At 36.1% G+C, this 24,893-nt stretch overlaps 1 protein-coding gene across 2 annotated transcripts in view; it reads right to left on the bottom strand.

The window, feature by feature from the left end:
• Mob4 (MOB kinase activator 4) overlaps positions 1-24,893 on the bottom strand; it is a 132,461-nt gene that overhangs the window by 12,914 nt on the left and 94,654 nt on the right. For both annotated transcript variants that reach the window (XM_090394130.1, XM_090394129.1), the window contains exon 6: positions 14,650-14,761. In XM_090394130.1, coding sequence (XP_090250256.1) covers positions 14,650-14,761 — 112 coding nt within the window. The remainder of the gene's footprint in view (positions 1-14,649; positions 14,762-24,893) is intronic.

Raw genomic sequence — 24,893 nt, 5'->3', positions numbered from 1 at the left:
TATATGACTCACACTATGAAGGAAAGTAGTATTGAACATAATATCAGAATTGGAGATGGTAATGTCAGCTCTTTGCTTTATGTGGACGACGTTATACTTCTAAATAAATCCGCTACGAGTTTGCAAAATTCCCTGAATAAATTGAATAACTGTTGTAATAGATATGGTATGAAGGTCACCAATAAAAAGACAAAGACAATGAAAATAGGTAGAATCGTTTAAAATGTGAACTGTGTTTTGAATGGTAAATCTGTGGAACAAGTAAAACATTTCAGCTACTTAAGCACGATTTTTAGTGAAGATGGTAATAAATATGGAAATAGACAACAGAATCGACAAAGCTGGTATTGCAGGAAGTCAATTGATTAAATTCATACGGAATAAGAGAGAAAATAGTCAGAACACTAAATTAGCTGTATACAAGACAGTGTTCAAACCGGTTTCAAGCTGGGTCAGAAGTAAAACACTTGACCAAAGTCTAGAGACAGCAGATATGAGAGTCCTGAGTAAGATTAGAGGCATGAACAGATGGCATCAATGGCAATATCATATTAACAACAAGGATATTAGGAAAGAACTTGACACTGTCAGCATCCAGGAACGCGTTAGCTGAGCTAATCTCAGGTGGTCACAAGTGTTCTCTGCCAGGTTGGCAGGAAAACGACCCGGATGAAGATCAAGATATAGGTGGTTTGATAGGATACAAAGTGTCTTAGACGATAGAAATATAAGATCTGATATTATTGCAGTCTTGACAAGTAACAGACTGATTTGGTGGAAAATTGTATATAGGAAGTTAGTAGTGATGTAAATTTTTCACGTAGTACTATCATATCCTGTACACCTCCTTGAGGGTACATGGCAGGAATGTGACGACGATGATGATGAAATGAACAAAGAATGAACTAAAAGATCATGTAAAGAATTCAAGAGTTTGTCACAGAGACACTGAGGGGTTACAACATAAGAACTGTAAAAGAAAACAAGTGATCAGACTGAAAGCCTCAAATTCTAGGAAGGGTGAATTCTATGGGTGCTAGGAAGTAGCCTTAATTGTTGGGTAGAAGTCTAAGGATTAGATTCCCATTTCTTGGGAGTTAAACATAACCATATTTACTGAAGGACTTCTAGGGAAGCATGAATCATGGAAAAACCACTGCGATCACTATACTGTCCAAGGGAGCTACTTCAAAGGAGATGGTGGAAACTAAGAGTTAGCATAATTTATTTTAATGGTCATGAACTTTTGGGTAACACCTTGTAGCTATGATAAGTCTGATGTTAGCAGAATCTGGAGAGTCACACATGCTGTGTAGGAATTTGAAAAAGTGCTACTGCAAAGTTAAGGCAGAGGCTAATGGTCACTTCAAATCTTTTGGAAGAAAGACATTGCTTGATGTTTCTTATTTTAAGAATTTCTTCATGTGCCATGCAGAATGACTCATAGTTCTGGGTTGAGTGAGCTCTGTTTGGAATTTTCAAACAAAAGACTAATAAGATTCAGTACAGCAAGCAAAAGTATGACACACACACACACACACACACACGTAGGCTGTTCAATAAGTTATAAGACAATATTAATACGGAAAACAGATTACCTTTAATTGTCATCATTTACATGGTCTTTTTCGAAGTAACTACTGTGAGACGCGATGCATTTGTCCCACCCTTGCGTCCACTTCTTAAACACATGTAAAAGTCCATTTTTTGAGTTCTTTCAAAACCACCTCTGCAGCTTTTACGCATGTTGTTGCTTTCGAAATGGCGACCTCTTAGTGGTTTCTTGAGCTGAGGAAACAGCCAGAAATCGCACGGTGCGAGATCAGGACCGTATAGAGGGGGTGGTAGGATATCTATGTTGTTCTTCTGCAAAACGTCCACTACACAGCCTTGTATTATTGTGGTGCAATAAGAAGCCATTCTTCAGCAATGGACGCTTCTTTTTGACGTGCTGTACCATTGTCCGTAAAACATCAGCATAGTATGAGCCATTTATAGTATTCCTGGGTTCTACAGCGTGTTGGTAAACAATGCCTTCGTAGTCAAAAAACATTATGGTCATAACTTTACCAGACGATTTTTACAGTTTTTGCTTTCTTGGGGGTAGGCGAAGACGTATGCTTCCATTCATTGCTTTGTTGTTTCATTATAGGGTCATAGTGATACAACCAAGCTTCATCTGCTGTAATGATGCGTTTTAAGAAGTTGTTGCCTTCTTGTTCCAGTCTTTCTTTCCATTCTGTGCACACATCCACTTGATGCTGCATTTGCTCCGGTGTCAAGAGTTTGGGAATCCATCAGGCGCAAACACGTTTCAGTCCGAAATGTTCAGCCATGATTGAGTGAACACTTCCCACAGAAATATTCAGGACAACATGCAGCTGGTGTACTGTAATTCTGCGATCCTTCTTGATGATAATCGCTGCTGTGTTGATCATTGTCTCTGTGATAAATGTTGAAGGTCTTCCCTCACGTTCAAGATCTTCCACATTTTGCATTCCTTCCTTAAAAGTTTTATGCCAGTGAAAAACACTTGCCCTCGGCATTGCTTCATCGTGGAAAGCCTCGCGTATCATGTTAAAAGTGTCCGATGCTGATTATTGCAAACCCACACAACATTTAATTGCATAACGCTGTTCCAAGAAAGCTTCTATTTCAATGACAGGTTGCAGCTTGTAGGCGCGCCGAAACAAGCTTGCGGTTAGTCACGTGACACTCTGGCATATCAGCCCATATATGCCATCTATCAACCTCTTTTGTTAATACAGACAGCAACATTTCTTTATTCCAGAAATTAATATTGTGATGAGTGATTTCGCGACAGTAAAATTAATCTTATTACTTATTGAACAGCCCTCGCATACATCATCATCAAATTCCTGCCATGTACCCTCAAGGGGTGTATAGGATATGATAGTAATACATGAAAAATATACATCATTACTAACTTCCTATCTACAATTTTCCCCCAAATCAGTCTGTTACTTGTCAAGACTTCAACATTATCAGATCTTATATTTCTATCGTCTAAGGCAGTGCTTCCCAAACTTCTGGATGTCTAGGCCCCCTTTGCAAAAATTAAAATATTTCACGGCCCCCCTCGAACAAAAAATCGTAATAGAGATATATTATTATAATATTTATTGTATTTATATTCAATACAAAACATACACAGCGAATATTGCAAAAATCAAATGCATATATTACATTTTTTGCCTCTTACCGTTTGGTTCTGAAGACGATACGGTCTGTTCTGGTAATATATGAAATACTGTCCTTTTTTTTTTTTTTTTTAAGTCTGTTTCTGCTTCTTCTGATTGTTCGCAGGATTTTTTTCTTATTTTTTTTATCAACCACTTATCCATCTCAGGGTTAAATTTTTTAACGTAGAATATATCAAATAATATCACCACTTACCAATACTGGCACACCACAGACTGATAACATGAAATTAGTGAATATTACCTGAATAAGGGAATCCCCGGACCAGGAACATTTTTCACTTTTGTGACTTTTCTCCTTTTACGGTAATTAAGCCTAACGCGAAACAGACAGCAAAGGCAGTCTGTTTATTAAAACGTGCATATGATTGGTGCGGTATTAACAAAAGATCACGCAACCGAAAGATAAAAGCATAGCTGACAATTGAGTTGAAATGCTAACTCTCTTCAACCGAATTCCATATGTGAAACTGCCATAACATTCATTATATATTACTTAGTTTCAACACTTTTACGAATTTTAACACGTTCCATTGAATTTTATTGCTGCCTTGGGAAATCGAACTCACATACATCTAATTAATAACAATAGTTTTAGTTAGATACTGTGTTTGCCCATGCAACATATGGTTTTGTTTCAGTCTATACAGCATAGACTGAAATGTATGAGGGGACACGTGATTCATTAATTAGTGTGTTTTTATCCCAGTTGTCTCTAATTGCACTATTTGTTGAGAAATATATCACACAGACTCCTCATACCTTATTCACTGGCATAATAAAATGTACTTATTTTTATTGCCTCTGCAATATAGTGGCTCTTAGGGAGGGCGTGTTGTTTACCACTGCAAGCGAGTTACTATATCGCCACATGAACAAGTGTTCATGTGGCGATATAGTAATGTGGCGACATGTGTGAAGTATATGCGAAACTTTTATTGGTAACAGAAAACTAGCTCGGATGACAGCGATAATATAAAACGAGTTTTGATATGTATATAAAGTCAATATCAACAGTCGCTGATTACGAACGCGTTAAGAAAGGGTTAGAAAGATTTGGAACTTCCCCGGAGAACATTCAAAGTAAATACAATTAACCACTGCTTTGAAATGAAACATATGAATAAGCAATATTTATTAATATTCGTTAAGCGGCAAAATACGCAGGAAGCAAAGTTTGTGAACCAACACCAATGTGTGAATTTTTCCATTAAAATATAAAAAATAACAAAAGAGAAATAAAAGTTGAATACGTTTCTTTCAAAATAAAAAAAAAATATACTTAGTCTTAAAACATTTTAAATTTGTTTTCATTATTTCACGGCCCCCCCTCAACAAAACCTACGTCCCCCAAGGGGGCCGCGGCCCACAGTTCGGGAAGCGCTGGTCTAAGGCACTTTGTACCATATCAATCCACCTATATCTTGGTCTTCCTCTGGGTCGTTTTCCTGCCAACCCGGCAGAGAACACTTGTTTTGCTAATCATTCCTCGCCCATTCTTACTACACGAGATTAACTCTGCTCATGCATTCCTGGATGCTGACAATGTCAAGTTCTTTCCTAATATCCTCGTTTTTAATATGATATTGCCATTGATGCCATATGTTCCCGAGTCTAATCTTTCTCAGGACTCTCTCATATCTGCTGTCTCCAGTCTTTGGTCAAGTGTTTTACTTCTGACCCAGCTTAAAACTGGTTTGAACACTGCCTTGTATACAGCTAATCTATCTTATTCCATATGAATTTATTGAATTTACTTCCTGCAATACCAGCTTTGTTGATTCTGTTGACTATTTCCATATTTAATTTATCGTCTTCACTAAAAAATTGTGCCTAAGTAGCTGAAATGTTTTATTTATTCAACAGGTTATCTGTTCACAAAGCAGTTGACATTTTCAACAATTCTACCTATTTTCATTATCTTTTTCTTTTTATTGCTGACCTTCACACCATATCTATTACAACAGTTATTCAATCTAGTCAGGGAATCTTGCAGATTTGTAGCAGATTTATTTAGAAGCATAACATCGTCTACATAAAGCAAAGAGCTGACATTAACATCTCCAATTTTGATATGTTTAATACCACTTTCCTTCATAATGTGATCCATATAGATAATGAATAACAGAGGGGATGATGTACATCCTTGTCTCACACCAGATTTAACATTAAACCATCTTCCTGTACTTCCTTCAATTCTAACTGCTGACTTACAACTCAAATAAAGACTAAGTATTGCTTGATATAATGCCCCATCGACACCATGTAACTGTAGCGTATTGAATAGTTTCTCTCTTGGCACCTTGTCATATGCCTTTTCCAAGTTGATAAAACTTAAATACAGATCTTTGTTATATTCCCATGCTTTCTCGACTATTTGTAGTATAGTGCAGATATGATCCTGACAGCCTCTATTTGGCCCGAATCCAGCTTATTCTTCACCAAGCTTTTCTTCCAGAATTCTTCTCGACCGTTTCTCAAGTATACTTGCACATAAATCATACCAGGAACACTCAGTAGGGAAATACCTCTGTAATTCTCACATTCCGTTTTATTTCCCTTTTTATATATGGGTACTATGAGAGCTCTACTCCAATCATCGGGAATTCGTCCCTCTGTCCAGGCTTTCTGAACTATGCAGTGCAACCACTTTAAAACTTTTATACCACCATACCTATTCGAATATCATCTACTCCTGCTGCCTTTCCACATTTCAAGCCTTTGATGGCTTTTTCTACCTCAAGTATGGATATGTATTCCTGACTGTATGCCTGTTGAGTGTTTTTTTACCACACTGCTATCACTGCTTGTTTCATTTAGCAATTTCTCGAAGTAATTACTCCATACGTCAAGGATATGTTTTTCTCCTGTTTTCTTGTCACCTTTATGATCTCCAACTCCTTTTACAGCACTCTTTTCTCCATTTCTAAGCTTTTAACAACCTACAGAATATTTTGCCACTTCTTGATATTTATTTTCTATGTTCTTGCCAAAGTCCTCCTATGACTTTTGTTTAGCTAGTTTTACAGTGTAAATTTTAGTCTACAGTTCACATCTGAGAGCTGCTCAACTTTTATTTGCTTTAAAACTTTCTTACATGTTATTCTTTTCAATATGAAATTCAATTTTATCCTGCTCAAGAATAAATAGTGATCACTTCCAATTTCAAATCCTCTGTACACACTGGTGTTCTGCACCAGGGAGAAAACATCACTATCAACAATAACATAGTCGATGAGACTTTTCTTATTCCTTGCCTCTTCTCTCCATGTGAATTTGTGCACATTTAAATGTTGGAACATGGTGTTAGTAATAACCAGTCCATGTCCTGAGCAGAAATCACACAGGTATTTGCCATTATTATTAGCTTTGCTCTTTTCTCCAAATTTTCCCAAAATATTTTTGTATATCTGACAATCATTTCCTACTCTGCTATTTAGATTCCCAACAAGCACCAACTTTTCCTTTTTCATTGTGTCAGTTGCTTTCTCTAAAGCCTCAAAAAATTCCTCCACTTCTATCTTATTAGAACCTTCTGTGGGACTGTAGACAGAAATAAGTCTCATTGTCCAGTTCCCTATTCTCATATTTGCCCACATCACTCTACTTGAGACCGACTGCCATTCAAGAAGATTAGCCTCGTATTTAGTGTTGAGCTATGGCTACTACTTTTCCTTGCATGAATATAATATTTTGTATTTATTGCTCAGAAAGATCTCACCAGTTTTGGTGATTTTTGTTTCAGTCACCCCTATTATGTCGATCTGGTACTTATCTAATTCCTCAGCTAGCTCCATTTCTTTGCCATTCAGGCTTCTTATGTTGATAGTACTGATCTTTAACTCTGGTGATGTTGAGTTGGGGATGTGTTTTTAGATTTGTATCAGTAGCTGACTTTTCACTGTTTGCCGTGGTTCCCTGGTGAAAACAATGGGATCTTGTTTAACTGGGCGACGCCCTAGCCGGCATGAAAATTTGTCATGTTGTACCATCATTTTGTATTTTGGTTTAAGCCAATAAGAATATAATTTGGCTGGCTCAATACCAAAATGACCAGCCCATCCTTGTTCGTGCAGTTTCCAGGTAGATACCCTACAGGGTGCACCATGAGAAGGTAAGGATTGGACATTAGGGAAGCCCTGGTCAGTTCTCCGCATTCCTTTAAAGGCCATGTTGAGGTCTCCTCTTAGTTATACAGCTTTGATCCTTAAGCATTCTATATATATATATATATATATATATTTTTTTTTTTTTTTTTTCTTTCTTTCTGGGAATCAGAAGATCTAATAAACATGGTTGTATGAAAATCTGCATGATATGTAAAATTAATGTTTTGATCTGCCAACAACCAAGGTTGCCTAGCAGGTAACCCATCCTAGGAGACAATCCAATCATTTTCACTTTACCACGTGTTTTAATGGAATGTGCTATGGAACTGATCACTCTATTAACTTGGCAGTTTAATGTAAGTCTTGCTATGCCGTATGTTCTTGGAGAGTGTAAGAATTATAAGATAGTACCATTGCATAAGGGTGGTGGTGGGAGAACGAAGTTATTAAACTAGAGGCCTGTTTATATTTCTTCTGTAGTTGTTAAGATTTTGGAGAAATTGGCAAGAACTCGTATACAGAATTGGGTAGATGAGAGTAATATTTATGCAGGGAGTATGGATCTGTTAAAGGATGCTCTTGTTTTATGGTAACTTTTTATAACAGAGTAACAAGACCAGTGGATAAGGGTAAGGCATATGCTGTCATTTTCTTGTATTTTTTCAAGGCACCTGACAAGTTGATTTTTATGTTTCATCATATGAATTTGGATATTAGATTAGTGGATTGGTGATTGGTTCTGATACCTATCAGAGTTGTATATGGGGGAGCAGTATCAGGGAGTAGGAAGGTTACAGGAACTCTCTTCTATCCTCTAACATACTCCAAGTATCCACACATTCCAGACTTCTTTTCCTACATATTTTTGCTATCACCTCAGTTGTTAGCACTGCTCTTCTCCTCCACTCTGCAAAATGCTCACTATCTTTCCTTGGATACACTTCTGTTGCACTATGTCTAACATCAACCTCAAATCTCATGCTACCTCTCAGGTCATTTGTCTCAACCATTACTACCATCTCCACATTTTCACCCCAGTGCCACACTATCATTTCACCAAAGGCAAGTACTCCCCTGGAACCCTACTCTGTACACCTTAACCCATTGAATATCTATACATGATGCAATGAACATTTATTCATCCTTTTCTCACAGACATCCCCAACTCTTATGGCTTCCAATATCTCTCTCTCTCTCTTCCCATTCTCTAACCTTCCTTGCTTCCATACTCACTTGCCTTTCTGCAATTTCCACTATCTCCACTGTTATTCCCATTCTCTCACCTTCCTCTCTGATGTTCTCCTTGCTTCTACACCGTCAACTTCCACTCTTCCCTTCTCTCTCTCTCTCTCTGATGCATACCATTATCTTACAGATATTCTCATTCTTTTTGCACTTGCCAACCTCTCTCTCTATTCTCCTAATATCTTCATTCAGCCCTCCACCAACCCAGTTTTCACTCCTTCAATCTGTGTGTTCTCGGCAGTTCCGTTTTTCTCTGAGTAAATCCATGTATATATCTTTAACATTCTTCTCACCCTCTGACACACTACTGGTATCTGCAAACTGAATTTCATCCATTTCCAAAGCACTATCTCCACCCAAATCCTGAGATACTTATGTCTCTCAGGGCCTTTCACTGCCTACATTTCATGCACACATACACATTTCATACCTGCTCCTGCCACATTTTTAAACAATGGAATTCATACATACCACAAGCAAGCAACACAATCAACTATGTTATGAATAATGTAGTCTTTAAATGGTGGGGCATTAGGTGTATTGTTACAACTGGAAGCCGACAGTCAACACAATCAGTACAGTTGGATACAACACCAAGACAAGAAAATACCACACAAAAAAAGTCAATTTGAATAGTGCAACCGTTTAAAAACCAATATTGGTATCCAAGTTTTCAGGACTTGGGAATAGGATTTTCAAAGTTTTCCAATGACTTTTTCGTTACTTTTACACATGCTTGCTTAGACTTTTCTCTGTATGCTCTCATAGACTTATATGCTAGGACCTTTTGATATGCTCTCATTTTTTTCTCCATAACTGTCTCTAACTTCTTGAGAGCACTATGGATTTTCTACCCTTGCAATTTTCTGTCTGGATGGATCATGAACAGTACCCGATTTCATCCTACTGAAAACTAAATGTTGATCACTTCCCATTTCAAATTTGTTTTATATTCTTGGATCCTGAACAAGCATGAAGATATTACTATGGAAAAAAATGAGAGTATATCAATAAAGATATTTGTTCCATATTCACAGGGAAGGCATAAGAAATAATGCCTTCTCTGTGAATATGGAACAAGTTCCAAATGGACTAAAGGTTAGTTCAGGTCCTAAAAAGAATCCAAGCAGAAACTTGATGTGAGGTGCTTTTTTTTTTTTTTTTAATGACAAACAAATTCCTCCAATATCTCTTTAGTAATTGATCATTCTGTGGATCAACATAAGCACAAAGAAAGTCTCATTGTTAAATTTCCATTTAACAATGAGACTGATGCTTGATGTTTTCTCATATTTTTGCAAAAATATGAGATTTTGCAAAGTGAAAGAGGATACTTGAGACTTCGTTTCTTGAACATTGAACCTGATATTGAAAAATTAGCAGGAACTCATCATGTTCAGGGTAGCCATTAATGGTTGGCTTATTAAGTTTGCTAGTAAGTTTACATCTTTTTTTGATAATAATTAATTTGTATGAGTCATTATTTTTTAATAACTATCAGTTCAACTATGTTGATGGTAATTTAGGTCTGCCTAATAATATATTATAATTATCTTATTAAGTCATTAGCCTAGTATAAAACTCAGTAGGGAATACCAAGCCATAGAAATAGTTGAAAGGGGGCAGCAGACAAAAAAAGATTAAGAACCACTGCCCTAAGGAATTAACTGCACTGTTGGCACACCTATTTAACATGAGCCCTGAAACCATTCCCAAAAGGAATAGAAGGTGGGAAAAATTGTTCCACTTCACAAAGGGGAAGGATAAGACTGAGGCAACAAATTGTAGGGTAGTCTGTGTGTGTGTCAAGGTGTTAGAGAAGTTAGTGAGGGATTCAGAAAAGGGTTGTCAATAGCAGTATTTTTTGAGGGTCAGCATGAGTTTGTTGGGGTAGGGGGGTCATGTTTTAGCAATCTGCTCATGTATTACAACAAAACAACAAATTCACTGGATAAAGGAGATGCATATACAGTGGTATACTTGGATTTTTCAAAGGCCTCCAATAGACTGCCACAAGACAAGCTAGTAGCTAAATTGAAAGAGATGGGATTAGATAACAGAATAGTGAATTGAATAGCTGTCAGACAGGTATCCCAAAACAGGAAGCTCCCTGCTACAGGGATCTGTTTCTGGACCATTGCTGTTTAACTTATCTTTTAATGCATTGGAATTAGCTTATCTGCAGATGATGCAAAGTTGGGAAGAACTATGAGAACTACAAGGGTGGTCTGAAAAGTTCTCGGCCTAACAATGAAAACACGAATTTATAATTTCAAAATTATTTTTATTTTTCAACATAGTCTCCCTTAAGACTAATACATTTATTCCAGTGATCCTCCAGTGCCATTATCCCATCCCTGTAATGGTTCTCAGTAAGAACTGCAAGATACCCCTCTACAGCTGAAATCATCTCATGATTCAAAGAAAAACAGTGACCAGCAAGGAAGAGTTTTAGTTTTGGGAAGAGACAGAAGTCAGAGGGAGCCAAATCCAAGGAACAGGGTAGATATTCCAACAATTAGTGCAGATCCCTTAATTTTCCCATTGCCAAAACACCTTTGTGGGCAGGTGCATTGTCCTGATGAAAGATGATTTTTTTCTTCTGCAAACTGGATCTTTTCTCACGAATTTTTCCGTTTAGTCTGGATAAAAGATCAGAATAATATTCCCTGGTTATTGTTTTATTCTTTTCAAGATAATTAATAAACAAAATGCCTTTAGTATCGATGCCATGACCTTTCCTTCTTTGGCACTGAAAAACCGGTTTCAGTCCACTGTTTTGACTGCTGTTTGGATTCTGGTGTGTAATGGAGAATACAAGCCTTATCCATTGTAATAAACCGATTCACAAAATCACTTTTATTCTTGTTAAAATGCTCCAAGCACTGTTCAGAGATTTTTGCACGAGTACGTTTTTGATCTAATGTGAGCAAGAGTGCCATCCATCTTGTGCAAAGCTTTTTCATTTGCAATTCAGTGGTATTAAACCTGATATCAAAATTGGAGATGTTAATGTCAGCTCTTTGCTTTATGCAGATGATGTTATACTTTTAAATAAATCCGCTACAAGTCTGCAAGATTCTCTGACTAAATTGAATAGCTGTTGTAATAGATATGGTATGAAGGCCAGCAATAAAAAGACAAAGACAATGAAAATAGGCAAAATCATTGAAAATGTCAACTGTGTTGTGAATGGAGAACCTGTGGAACAAGTAAAACATTTCAGCTACTTAGGCACAATTTTTACTGAAGATGGTAAATTAAATATAGAAATAGACAATAGAATCAGCAAAGCTGGTATGGTGGGAAGTCAATTGAATAAATTCATATGGAATAAGAAAGAAATTAGTCGGAACACTAAATTAGCTGTATACAAGACAGTGTTCAAACCAGTTTTAACTGAGAGTTGGGTCAGAAGTAAAACACTTGACCAAAGACTAGAGACCGCAGATATGAAAGTCCTGAGAAAGATTAGAGGCGTGAACAGATGGCATCAATGGCAATATCATATTAAAAATGAGGATATTAGGAAAGAACTTGACATTGTCAGCATCCAGGAATGCATTAGCAGAGCTAATCTCAGGTGGTATGATCACTTAAATAGAATGGAAGAGGAAAGATTAGCAAAACAAGTGTTCTCTGCCAGGTTGGCAGGAAAACGACCCAGAGGAAGACCAAGATATAGGTAGATTGATACGGTACAAAGTGCCTTAGACGATAGAAATATAAGATCTGATAATGTTGGAGTCTTGACAAGTAACAGACCGATTTGAAGGAAAATTGTAGATAGGAAGTTAGTAATGATGTAATTTTTTTCATGTAGTACTATAATATTCTGTACACCCCTTGAGGGTACATGGCAGGAATTTGATGATAATGATGATGAATTCTTCATGCAAAATATATTCTACACGTTCTTTTGAAATGCCAATAGTCTCTGTAATTTCACGCACTTTGACTCGCGGGTCATCCAATACCATTCAATATCGTGCACTTAATCGATGATTTCCGGTGTTACACTTTTTGGTGTCCTTCATGTGGATCATCTTCAAGGCTGGTATGGCCATGTTTAAACTCGGCAGCCCATTTCTTAATTGTCGAAAACGAAGGAGAAGAGTGCCCATAAACTTTTATGAACTTCGAATGAATTTCTTTTGCCGTTAAATCTTCTTTTACAAAGAATTTTATAACCACATGATACTCAATTTTATCCGTTTCAAGGGATACAGACAACACTTTTGTTTCAGACAGCTGTATAAATCACTGTATAAATGTATAAATCTTGTAGCTGTATAAATCTCGATAGAATGACTTCAATTTCACATGGATACTTACGAGAGATGTACCAACTTAGGGGAAAAAAAAATCTTGCTGATAGCGTTGCCATCTATGGTTGAGGCCAAGAACTTTTCAGACCACCCTCGTAGAGCAGATGTGGCATTGCAGGAGGATCTCAACAGACTGTGAGTGGACAAGAAAGTGGAGCTATCAGTTTAACGGTGTGAAGTGAAAGGTCCTGAAATTTGGCAGGCAAGGTTGAGATGCAGAGTATATAATAAATGGAGAAATTTTGAAGGAGGTAGAAGAGATGAGAGATTTGGGAGTGATAGTATGCAGACTTGAAGTTTAGGATTCACAATGCTAAAATTTTAAGATTATAATGGATTATGGCAATAATGAGAAGGACATTGACATGCAGAAAAAAAGGTTATGATGTCTTATGTAAGCATTGATCAGGCCACATATGGACTACTGTGTGCAGATTTGGTTGCCTGGTTTTCAAGGGAACATACTGAAGAGGGTTTAGAGAAGGTTTTTGAAGTCAGTGTCAAGTCTATGGAATGTCAGATATCAGGAGAAATTGAGGGAATGCTGCAGAGCCTTGTGAATAGAAGAAGGAGAGGGGTTATGATTGAGACAACTAATAAGTTGGTAAGTTGCTGTTATCAGATTAATATGGAAGAGATTTTTCATGAAGTAGAAGAGACAAGCATGGAAGCTGTATAAGGAGGGTGTGAGCAGGGGATTGAGAAGCAGGATCTTTGTATGGAGAGTGACTGGTGGGTGGAATGAATTGCATGGGGGGGGGGAGAATTTTGACTGGGTTTAAGGCACATTTTGATGATCTTTTTGTATGAGAGTATGGACCTCCTGCAATGAGTCCTTTGATCCCCTGGAGGTTAGATAATAATAATTTTTTTTTTTTTTCATTTTATTAACTTAAGGTTATTCAAATAGTTATTTCATCCTCAACATTAACATGTTAATACGTTGGTTAATCCTATCTGCATAGTAGGCTATGTCTGTCAAGTATTTTCTGGTAAGGTGTCAGAATTTTTGGCTGCCTCAATATTAGTCGACTTACCTTTAGATGAAAATGCTCGACATCTTAGATGGGATTTGAATCTAGGTCCTTCCAACAAAAAGGCATTGACAACTGCTGAATATAGAGATATGGAGACTCTATATTCAACATTTTAATGGTGTGCTAATTCACTGGAAGCTAGTTGAGAGAAAGAGAGAGGGATCTGTCAACTTAGTCAGCTAACTCACTAAGACGAGTTAGCCAACTTCTATTATGATGAAAAACATTAAGTAACATTTACATTTTTTTTATTTGAAAGCAATACACAACAAACAATTAGGGGGAAAAACCTTTCCCTTCATATCAGACTTCCAGACTTCTTAAATGTAAGCATTCACATTTTACTGTCATTAACCCATTCTCTCTTTCTCTGCTAATGAGAAATGTGCCATACTGCAAAGAAAACTGGTGATTACTGTCACATTTTGTTTGCCTGTAAGAAATTGATTATGGAAAATATGTAACTGACTTTTTTTTTTAAATGCAGAAACTGATTATATGCCAACTGCTGCCATGCAGCGCACATACATATTACCTCAGTCTAATGATTGCTTTACATACACAATGTATTTAATTTCAATATTATTTATTTGAAATACGTGATATGTTATGATGCACTGTAATACACTTATTTTAGTGTTTTTTTTGTCCATTTCTTCAGTATGCAGTTATTGGTAGATCAGGTGTGCCAAAGAAAATAATACATTACCTCAAATTCATCAAAAATAGCTCTATGATGAAAATATGCATGGGAAAATATTCTGTACACCCTTCGACAAACAGATCCCAGCTTAGCTACAGATGATTCTTTTATGCTGACTCTGAAAATAAAAGTCCTAAGAATCATATTTTCATATCAGCTAACCCATGTCTATCCATGCAGTTAGCATTTCATCATACTCAATAAGTTTGTATTTAAATATTATAGACAATATATATATATATATATACACACACACATTTTTTTTTCTTTCTGAAACATTCACAATTCAATGCAGAGAACGAAATCAAAGTAAATAACAATTTGTATTTCTTTAGATTCAAAGGGATTATCTACATTAACATACTCAATTTTCATCATAAAAAAAAATTTCATCATCATCAACTTCCTGCCATGTACCTTCAAGGGGGTGTACAGGATATGATAGTACTACATGAAAAAAATTACATCATTACTAACTTCCTATCTACAATTTTCTCCCAAATCAGTCTGTCACTTGTCAAGATTCCAACATTATCAGATCTTATATTTCTATCGTCTAAGGCACTTTGTTCCGTATCAATCCACCTATATCTTGGTCTTCCTCTGGGTTGTTTTGCTAATCTTTCCTCGCCCATTCTTTTTAAGTGACCATACCACCTGAGATTAGCTCTGCTAATGCGTTCCTGGATGCTGGCAATGTCAAGTTCTTTCCTAATATCTTCGTTTTTAATATGATATTGCCATCGATGCCATCTGTTCATGCCTATAATCTTTCTCAGGACTCTCATATCTGTGGTCTCTAGTCTTTGGTCATGTGTTTTACTTCTGACCCAGCTCTCAGATCCACAAGTTAAAACTGGTTTGAACACTGTCTTGTATACAGCTAATTTGGCGTTCCGGCTAATTCCTCTCTTATTCCATATGAATTTATTCAATTGACTTCCCACCATACTACCAGTTCTGCTGATTCTGTTGTCTATTTCTATATTTAATTTACCATCTTCAGTAAAAATCGTGCCTAAGTAGCTGAAATGTTTTACTTGTTACACAGCTTTTCCATTCACAATACAGTTGACATTTTCAATGATTCTGCCTATTTTCATTGTCTTTGTCTTTTTATTGCTGACATTCATAGTATATCTATTACAACAGCTATTCAATTTAGTCAGAGAATCTTGCAGCCTTTAGAAGTATAACATCATCTGCATAAAGTAAAGAGCTGATATTAACATCTCCAATTTAATACCACTGTCCTTCATAATGCGATCCATATAAATAATGAATAACAGAGGGGTAACGTACATCCTTGTCTCACACCAGATTTAACATTAAACCATCTTCCTGTACATCCTTCAATTCTAACTGCTGACTTACAACTCAAATAAAGACCAAGTATTGCTTGATATAATGCCCCATTGACACCATATAACTGCAGCGTATTGAATAGCTTCTCTCTTGGCACCTTGTCATATGCCTTCTCCAAATCGACAAAACTTAAATACAGATCATTGTTATATTCCCATGCTTTCTCGACTGTTTGTCGTAAACTGAAGATCTGATCCTGACAGCCTCTATTTGGCCTGAATCCAGCTTGTTCTTCACCAAGCTTTTCTTCCACAATTCTTCTCAACTGTTTCCTAAGTATACTTGCATAGATCTTGCCAGGAACACTCAGTAGGGAAATACCTCTGTAATTCTCACATTCCGTTTTATTTCCCTTTTTATATATGGGTACTATGAGAGCTCTACTCCAATCATCAGGAATTCGTCCCTCTGCCCAGGCTTTCTGAACTATGCAGTGCAGCCACTGTAAGACTCTTATACCACAATACTTCAGCATTTATGGTCTAATATCATCTACTCCTGCTGCCTTTCCACATTTTAAGCCTTTGATGGCTTTTTCTACTTCAAGTATGGATATGTATTCCTGACTGCATGCCTGGTGAGTGTTTTTTACCACTGTGCTGTCATCACTGCTTGTTTTTCAAAGTAATTACTCCATACTTCAAGGATATCTTTTTCTCACGTTTTCATATCACCTTTATCATCTCTAACTCCTTTTACAGCACTCTTTTCTCCAGTCCTAAGCTTCTTCAACAACCTCCAGAATATTTTGCCACCTTCTTGATATTTATTTTCTATATTTTTGCCAAAGTCCTCCCATGACTTTTGTTTAGCTAGTTTTACACAGTGTTTAGCATTCTTGCATTTGTCTCTGTATTCTCTAAGAGCACAAGCTGACTTATTTGCCAGGAACTTTTGATATGCTTTCTTCTTTTCCTTCACTGCCTCCTGTGTTCACCAGGGAGTTCTGATTTTTTTATCCTTGTAGACAACCTCACCACATTCCTCTCTGACAGAATCAATGTTTTCTTCAGAGTTTGCCACTGAATATCCAAGGTTAGATTCCGGTATCAAGCTCTTTCATTTTTTCTTCAATAATCTTTGTGTATTTTAGTCTACGGTTCACATCTGAGAGCTGGTCAACTTTTATTTGCTTTAAAACTTTCTTACATGTTATTCTTCTCAATATAAAATTCAATTTTATTCTCTCAAGACTAAATAGTGATCACTTCCAATTTCAAATCCTCTGTACACTCTGGTGTCCTGCACCAGGCAGAAAACATCACTATCAACAATAACATAGTCAATGAGACTTTTCTTATTCCTTGCCTCTTCTCTCCATGTGAATTTGTGCACATTTCAATGTTGGAACATGGTGTTAGTAATAACCAGTCCATGTCCTGAGCAGAAATCTCACGGGTATTTGCCATTATTATTAGCTTTGCCGTGTTTTCCAAATTTTCCCAAAATATTTTTGTATATCTGACATTCATTTCCTACTCTGCTATTTAGATTCCCAACAAGCACCAACTTTTCCTTTTTCGTTGTGTCAGTTGCTTTCTCTAAAGCCTCAAAAATTTCCTCCACTTTTACCTTAGTAGAATCTTCTGTGGGACTGTAGACACAAATAAGTCTCATTGTCCAGTTCCCAATTCTCATATTTGCCCACATCATTCTACTTGAGACTGACTGCCATTCAAGAAGATTAGCCTCGTTATTTAGTGTTGAATACTATGGCTACTCCTTTTCCTTGCATGAATATAACATTTTGTATTTATTGCTCAGAAAGATCTCACCAATTTTTGTGATTTTTGTTTCAGTCACCCCTATTATGTCCATCTGGTACTTATCTAATTCCTCAGCTAGCTCTATTTCTTTGCCATTCAGGCTTCTTATAGTACCGATCTTTAACTGTGGTGATGTTGAGTTGGAGTTTGTTTTCAGATTTGTTCCAGTAGCTGACTTTTCGCTGTTCGCCCTGGTTCCCTGGTAAAAACAACGGGGTCTTATTTAACTGGGCGACGCCCTAGCCGGCATGAAATTTTGTCATGTTGTACCATCATTTTGTATTTTGGTTTAAGCCAATAAGAATACAATTTGGTCGGCTCAATCCCAAAATGGCCAGCCCATCCTTGTTCGTGCAGTTTCCAGGTAGATACCCAACAGGGTGCACCACGAGAAGGTGAGGATTGGACATTAGGTCAGAAGCCCTGGTCGGTTCTCCGCATTCCTTTAAAGGCTATGTATGTGGAGGTCTCCTCTCAGTTATACAGCTTTGACTCTTAAGCACCCCTAAAAAAAATAAAAATTTTAAAATACATATTTTCACTTAAAGCAATAGAAGAAGTATAAGCAGCTGTTTCAGAGGCATAAGACATGGTAACAACATTTTAAGCAAAAGGAATAATTAAAAACGAAGGAAAGTGTAGCTTACATGCAAAAGAAGGAAATTTTCTACATATACCCAAGTGCTAACATAATTTGTTTTACGTTCAGTGCAGGAGGAGGTTAACTAGATTTTCAGTGAAACACAGATGAACAGAATGACAAAATATTCATCTATAATAAAAATAACTAATTTTAAGTTAAATTTAAGTAATTAAGAAAAAATTAAAATGAGAAAGAACCTGTTCTGAGGATGAATTATCTTCTTGAATCAAAAATTTGAAAACTGTTTAATAATTGGTTTGATGACTGAAGAGAACTACACAGTTTTTTTTTTTTCTTTCCCATTCAAGGAAAAACTGAGCTTTGTGATAAGCTGATAACAGTGTTGAATTTAATTATCTTAAATAAAAGTAGTTCTATTTCAAATAAATAAACTTTTCTTTAACCAACCCCAAATGTTGTTCCACAAGTAAGGATCATTTTCACTGAGGATATCTGAGAGAACACTGCTAAGCAGAAGCAAAGTAATCTCCACTTCTTCCCTCTACAACTGAAGGGAGCTTTGAATCCATTTAGCCCATCTGTACAAGTTAGTCTATTTTCAGAGTTTTTACAATTTCTGATTCATTCAAGTGCTTACATATATCTGTCAAGCAGACAATTTTTTTTTATGACCAGCATATGTTAGGAATCAAACTGCAAAAAGCTTTTAGAAGCCTTCCTAAGAGCCAGACCAGTTCAGTATGAAAAAATAATAAGCAAATAAAGACACAAGTGAAAAGGTCCAGATGTAAAACTCCACATTATTACAATAGCCCTTAAACTAGATTTCAACTCAGATCAAATTATTTGATCAAAGAGCTAATCTATGAAGATACAGTAATTTGGACATCTTCATGGTTTTCAAAACAAACTTTAAAAATGAGGTCTTTCACTTTCCCTATCATTACAGCTGTAGTAATTTTAAATGAAAATTTAATTTTCCCCAAATTTTTTGTTGACTACCCTAAATACATCTACACTTCTTCCTTCTACAACTAAAGGAAGCTGTGAATCCATTTATCCTGTCTGTATAAGTTAGTCTTTTTTCAGAGTTTTTGGCTGAGTGGTTAGCATATCTGCTCTCCAACCAAGAGGCTGCAGGTTTGAATCATGCCAAGGACATGTATGTTTGTGATTGTCATACTAACCAATTACCATATGTACTGCTATGACTTGTATCCTGACAGAGTATGACACTTGATGTCTTTCTGCCATAAAAAAATGAAATCAATCAATCAATCAATCAGTTTTTGCAATTTCTGATTCATTCAGGTGCTTAAATATATGTAAACTTTTTTATTTTTATTTTTTTTTTTACAACCAGCATCGATCGTGTAATACATTTGTATGTTAGGAATCAAACTGCAAAAATTCTGCTGTAAAAGTTCCTAGCAGTTAAGACAATGATCTTTTATGTTTTTCCTCAACAATATGAACATTTCAATTGTCTATGTTATATCTGTAGATTCACCAATTCAAAGAAAATTATTCCAATCCTCTATGGCATAGCCAAGACATTCTGATCAAGAGGTAGAATTATCAAAACAAGCAGTGCCTCCATAGTGCAATTGAAAAAATGGAACATTGTACCCATCACGAAAAACCTGAATTTGATTCTCATTACAACGAGAGAAAATCTTTATATGGGCTTTTGTCCAGTGAAGGTGAGTTAGCCAATCTCATAGTGGCTACATTCCTCCACATACTTCAATTTGAGCCGCTGGTTTACAACAAACTCATCTCATTTTACACTATAATTATAGTTATTCTCTTTGTACCTTATCATGCTACCCAAGGTAATTAATCATACAGAAATTCACTCCTTGTTTTCACACGTTTATCTCCTTTTACCAATCCATATTTCAATAATTAAATCTTTCATTTTTAACTAAACAATCCATTTGTCCTCTATATTTCTGACCACACAAACATACCATAAGATAACCTATTCTATTTAGTTCAACCTCACACAAGATTCACATTCTCCAAGTGTGGGCACAATTTCTCCTTCAATTAGTAGAAAGTGCTTTTCCCCTTTCTATATCTCTCCATTTATTTTTCCTTGTTATTATCGTCCCCAAATGACGAAGTTTCACATCACGTTAGTGATGGGATGCATCACCTGATGCAACTGAATTCAGCCTACAAGATACTTATGTCTAATAAAAACAACCTATTTTAACGCCCATTAAGTAATAGTAATATTACTTGTGTTCATTCACCAGGCTACCAACTTTAAATATCAAATTTAACACCATTTCTCATTAAAATCATCTCAAACAGAATGCGAGTGAACTACTATTTGAGATTAATGTACCTAACCACATTTCTCTTCACTCTAGTTGCTACACTTTATCTTGTCTATTCCAGTCTAACTACTCATTTTCCCAATTCCTTTTATTCATTCACTCTCTCACTGTACTATAATAATTACCATATTATCCTTATATTACCTTTCTTTTGCCTTTCCACAACCTTCTTCCCCTAACCCTCTCACCTGAGGCCAACACTAAATACAATCCAAATGCAGCCCATCTCTCTGAAATCTGCTCTCAGCTTCCCTTCAAATTCACTTCATATATTTACAAACTACATGTCTTTCACCTGTCAGTGCCCAGCCATTATGTCATTCATTAGATGAGCTGTCCTTAACTCACTAAACTGCACACATGGTGAATGGAGTACTAAGGAATGATGTAAGTGAATGGTTTGATAATGTTGGCAGATTATGCTTTAATTATAACCATACTGAATAAAAATCTGTTATATTACTGAAATGCACATGATATGGTGAATCACCATTGTTATCTGTTATATGCACAACAGCAAAAAGGGGGGGAGGGTCAAAGATATTCTAGCCACCACAATGTGGAGTATGCCAAAACTGAGTGAAGTCTTGATGTCATCCTCTTCTAATACCTAGCTGTTGGTGGGCTTGCTAATAGTCCTACATGTCTCCCAGCCAACAGCCATTAGACTAGAAGAAAATATCTAAGATTAAAGTAATCTAGGCTGAGATCGAGGTGTGGTATCCACACCACTTAGAAGAAAGTACAATGTATGATGAATAAGTGATAAATAGGATCTCTGTTGGAGAGATCTGACATTTGTGAGGGGTCCAGCTTAAAACTGGTTATTCTACAGACCGGCTGCTAGATAACATACTAGACTAAACTTGAAAGTAATGCTTTTGAAGAGTTTCAGATAGAAAATAATCTTCCTGCTACTAAAATTGTCAGATATGTGACAGTTTGAGTAGTAACAATAATAACGTACTGAAACCACATGCAAACTTTTATACCACTATATTTCAGGGTTTTTTTTTAAACTCACGCCTCAATGCATTTTTTCTGGATGTTCTATCATGTTCAATCATTTGTTACTTAATTCAACATTTTTTCAGATGAATTATTCCAAACAATGGAGAAATTATAGAACAAGTAAAATATTTCAGCTATTTAGGCAGAGTTTTCAGTGAAGATGGCAAATTAAATTTGGAAATAGGCAACAGAATAAGCAAAGTTAGTACAGTGGGGAGACAGTTGAATCAATTTATCTGGAATAAGTGAAATTAGTCAAAACACTAAACTAGCTGAGTACAGGACAGTGTTCAAACCAGTTTTAAGTTATGGATCTGAGAGTTATGAAAAAAAATTCTGCCATTGATGCCTGAACAGAAGGCATCAATGGCAGAATCATATTAAAAACGAAGATATTACTTCATATATTTATATAAAGGAAGGAACTTGACGGCAGCATTCAAGAATGTGAGCATGATTAATCTAAAGTGGTATGGTCACAAACAGAATGGGAGAGGAAAGAGGAGTGGTTAGCAACTTATATTTACTCGAATATAACTCACCCTCATGCATATCTTGCACCCCTGATTTTACTTCATGAAAAAAGAAATTAAAACGTTTCACATATACCTCACCTCACACACGAAAAAAGTTTAAAACTTAAGAAATAGATAGTGAATGTTGTTATGGCAGTTTCAGATATTTTGGAATTCAGTTGAAGAGAATATTTCAACTCAACAATCATGGGATTCTTTGTCGTTGAGTTATGTGTTCTTTTGTTAATACTGCATCAATCATATACAAGTTTTCATAGCTGCGCTATCCCTACTGGCCTGTTTGTTTCGCACTCCATTCAAACATATTCAAACAAATGACTAATGAGAAGTGATTTGTGAAGGACTGTTCATAACGTATCTCAAGTCTTGTAAATTACTGTAATATTTGCTTGAAATATGGAGAAACGTACAAGTTACAGTGCTGGTTTAAACTCAAAGTTATTCATTTTGCAGAAAAACATAGCAATCAAGCAGCAGGGTGCGAGTTTACAGTGACTGAGTTTAATGTGCGATATTGACATAAACAGAAATGATAAAAGGATAAGCAATAATGAAACTGTTTTAACTGAATTACAGAAGCATTGTCGTTAAAGATCAAATATATTGCTTGATGAAGGTGAACGGCCGATCGTGTAAATAACGTTGAAAATTAAAATTTAAATGCATTCATTTTATAAATAATGTGAGCAATTTTCTGAAAATCCCTGTATATATCTCACAACATGATTTTTTAACTTTAATTTAGGGAAAAAGTGCGAGTTATATTCAAGTAAATATGGTAACATGAACTACGTGTTAATTTTTTTCTTCAAACCTCTTTCTGGCTTTAAAAAAAACTATTTTTAATCTGAATCCCACCCTAACATCCACTAGCACCATGGGTGGTCAAGGTTAGAAAATCCAGAAACCCTGCTCTAGATGCCAAACAATTTTTCAAGCTACTTCGAGCCTCTCACACCAGACAATTAAATTCAAACCATGTGACCTATTCAACAGACAGCAGACATTGCCCTCACTTGGCAAACCAGCATTATGAACTGTTATAGTCATTGCATATTGTAATCATAAGAAAGTTCTAGTTAATTGGATTTTAACAGTTATGAAGGCACACTGTTGTGCGTTGCTTGGTCTAGAACTGATAGCAAATTATAGTAAAAATCACTTTTGTAATTTAAACTTAGTTTTATGTGCATATTGAGGATGAAATGAGTTACTCTGAAATGCTTGTTACCTTTATTTAACACACACAGTAGCCATAGTATTCAACACAAAATACGAGGCTAATCTTCTTGAATGGCAGTCAGTCTCAAGTAGAGTAATGTGGGCAAATATGAGAATGGGGAACTGGACAATGAGACTTATTTGTGCCTATGGTCCCACAGAAGGTTCTACTAAGGTAGAAGTGGAGGAATTTTTTGAGGCTTTAGAAAAAGCAACTGACACAATGAAAAAGGAAAAGTTGGTCCTTGTTGGGGATCTAAATAGTAGAGTAGGAAATGATTGTGAGACATACAAAAATAATTTGGGAAAATTTGGAGAAAAGAGCAATGCTAATAATAATGGCAAATATCTGTTGGATTTCTGCTCAGGACATGGACTGGTTATTACTAACACCATGTTCCAACATAAAAATGTGCACAAATTCACATGGAGAGAAGAGGCTAGGAATAAGAAAAGTCTCATTGACTATGTTATTGTTGATAGTGATGTTTTCTCCCTGGTGCAGGACACCAGAGTGTACAGAGGATTTGAAATTGGAAGTGATCACTATTTAGTCTTGAGCAGGATAAAATTGAATTTCATATTGAAAAGAATGAAATGTAAGAAAGTTTTAAAGCGAATAAAAGTTGAGCAGCTCTCAGATGTGAACTGTAGACTAAAATACAGAAATATTATTGAAAAGAAAATGAAAGAGTTTGAGAACAGGAATCAAACCTTGGAGATTCAGTGGCAAACTCTGAAGGAAATGTTGTTTGATTCTGCCAGAGAGGCATGTGGTGAGGTTGTGTGCAAGGATAAAAAAATCAGAACTCCCTGGTGGACACAGGAAGTTAAAGAGGCAGTGAAGGAAAAGAAGAAAGCATATCAAAAGTTCCTGCAAATAAGTCAGCTTTTACTCTTACAGAATACAGAGACAAATGTAAGAAAGCTAAACAGTGTGTAAAACTAGCTAAACAAAAGTCATGGGAGGACTTTGGCAAGAATATAGAAAATAAATATCAAGAAGGTGGCAAAATATTCTGGAGGTTGTTGAAGAAGCTTAGGAATGGAGGAAAGAGTGCTGTAAAAGGGATTAGAGATGATAAAGGTGAAATGAAAACAGGAGAAAAAGATATCCTTGAAGTATGGAGTAATTACTTTGAAAAACTGCTAAATGAAACAAGCAGTGATGACAGCACAGTGATAAAAAACACTGACCAGGCATGCAGTCAGGAATACATATCTATACTTGAAGTAGAAAAAGCCATCAAAGGCTTGAAATGTGGAAAGGCAGCAGGAGTAGATGATATTCGACCAGAAATGCTGAAGTATGGTGGTATAAGAGTCTTACAGTGGCTGCACTGCATAGTTCAGAAAGCCTGGACAGAGGGACGAATTCCTGATGATTGGAGTAGAGGTC

The sequence above is a fragment of the Typopeltis vanoorti genome, chromosome 6 (genome assembly GCF_054136105.1).
Source record: "Typopeltis vanoorti isolate ZY-2024b chromosome 6, IOZ_Tvanoo_1.0, whole genome shotgun sequence".
Lineage (NCBI taxonomy): Eukaryota > Metazoa > Arthropoda > Arachnida > Uropygi > Thelyphonidae > Typopeltis > Typopeltis vanoorti.
This window is presented reverse-complemented; position numbering and strand designations above follow the sequence as displayed.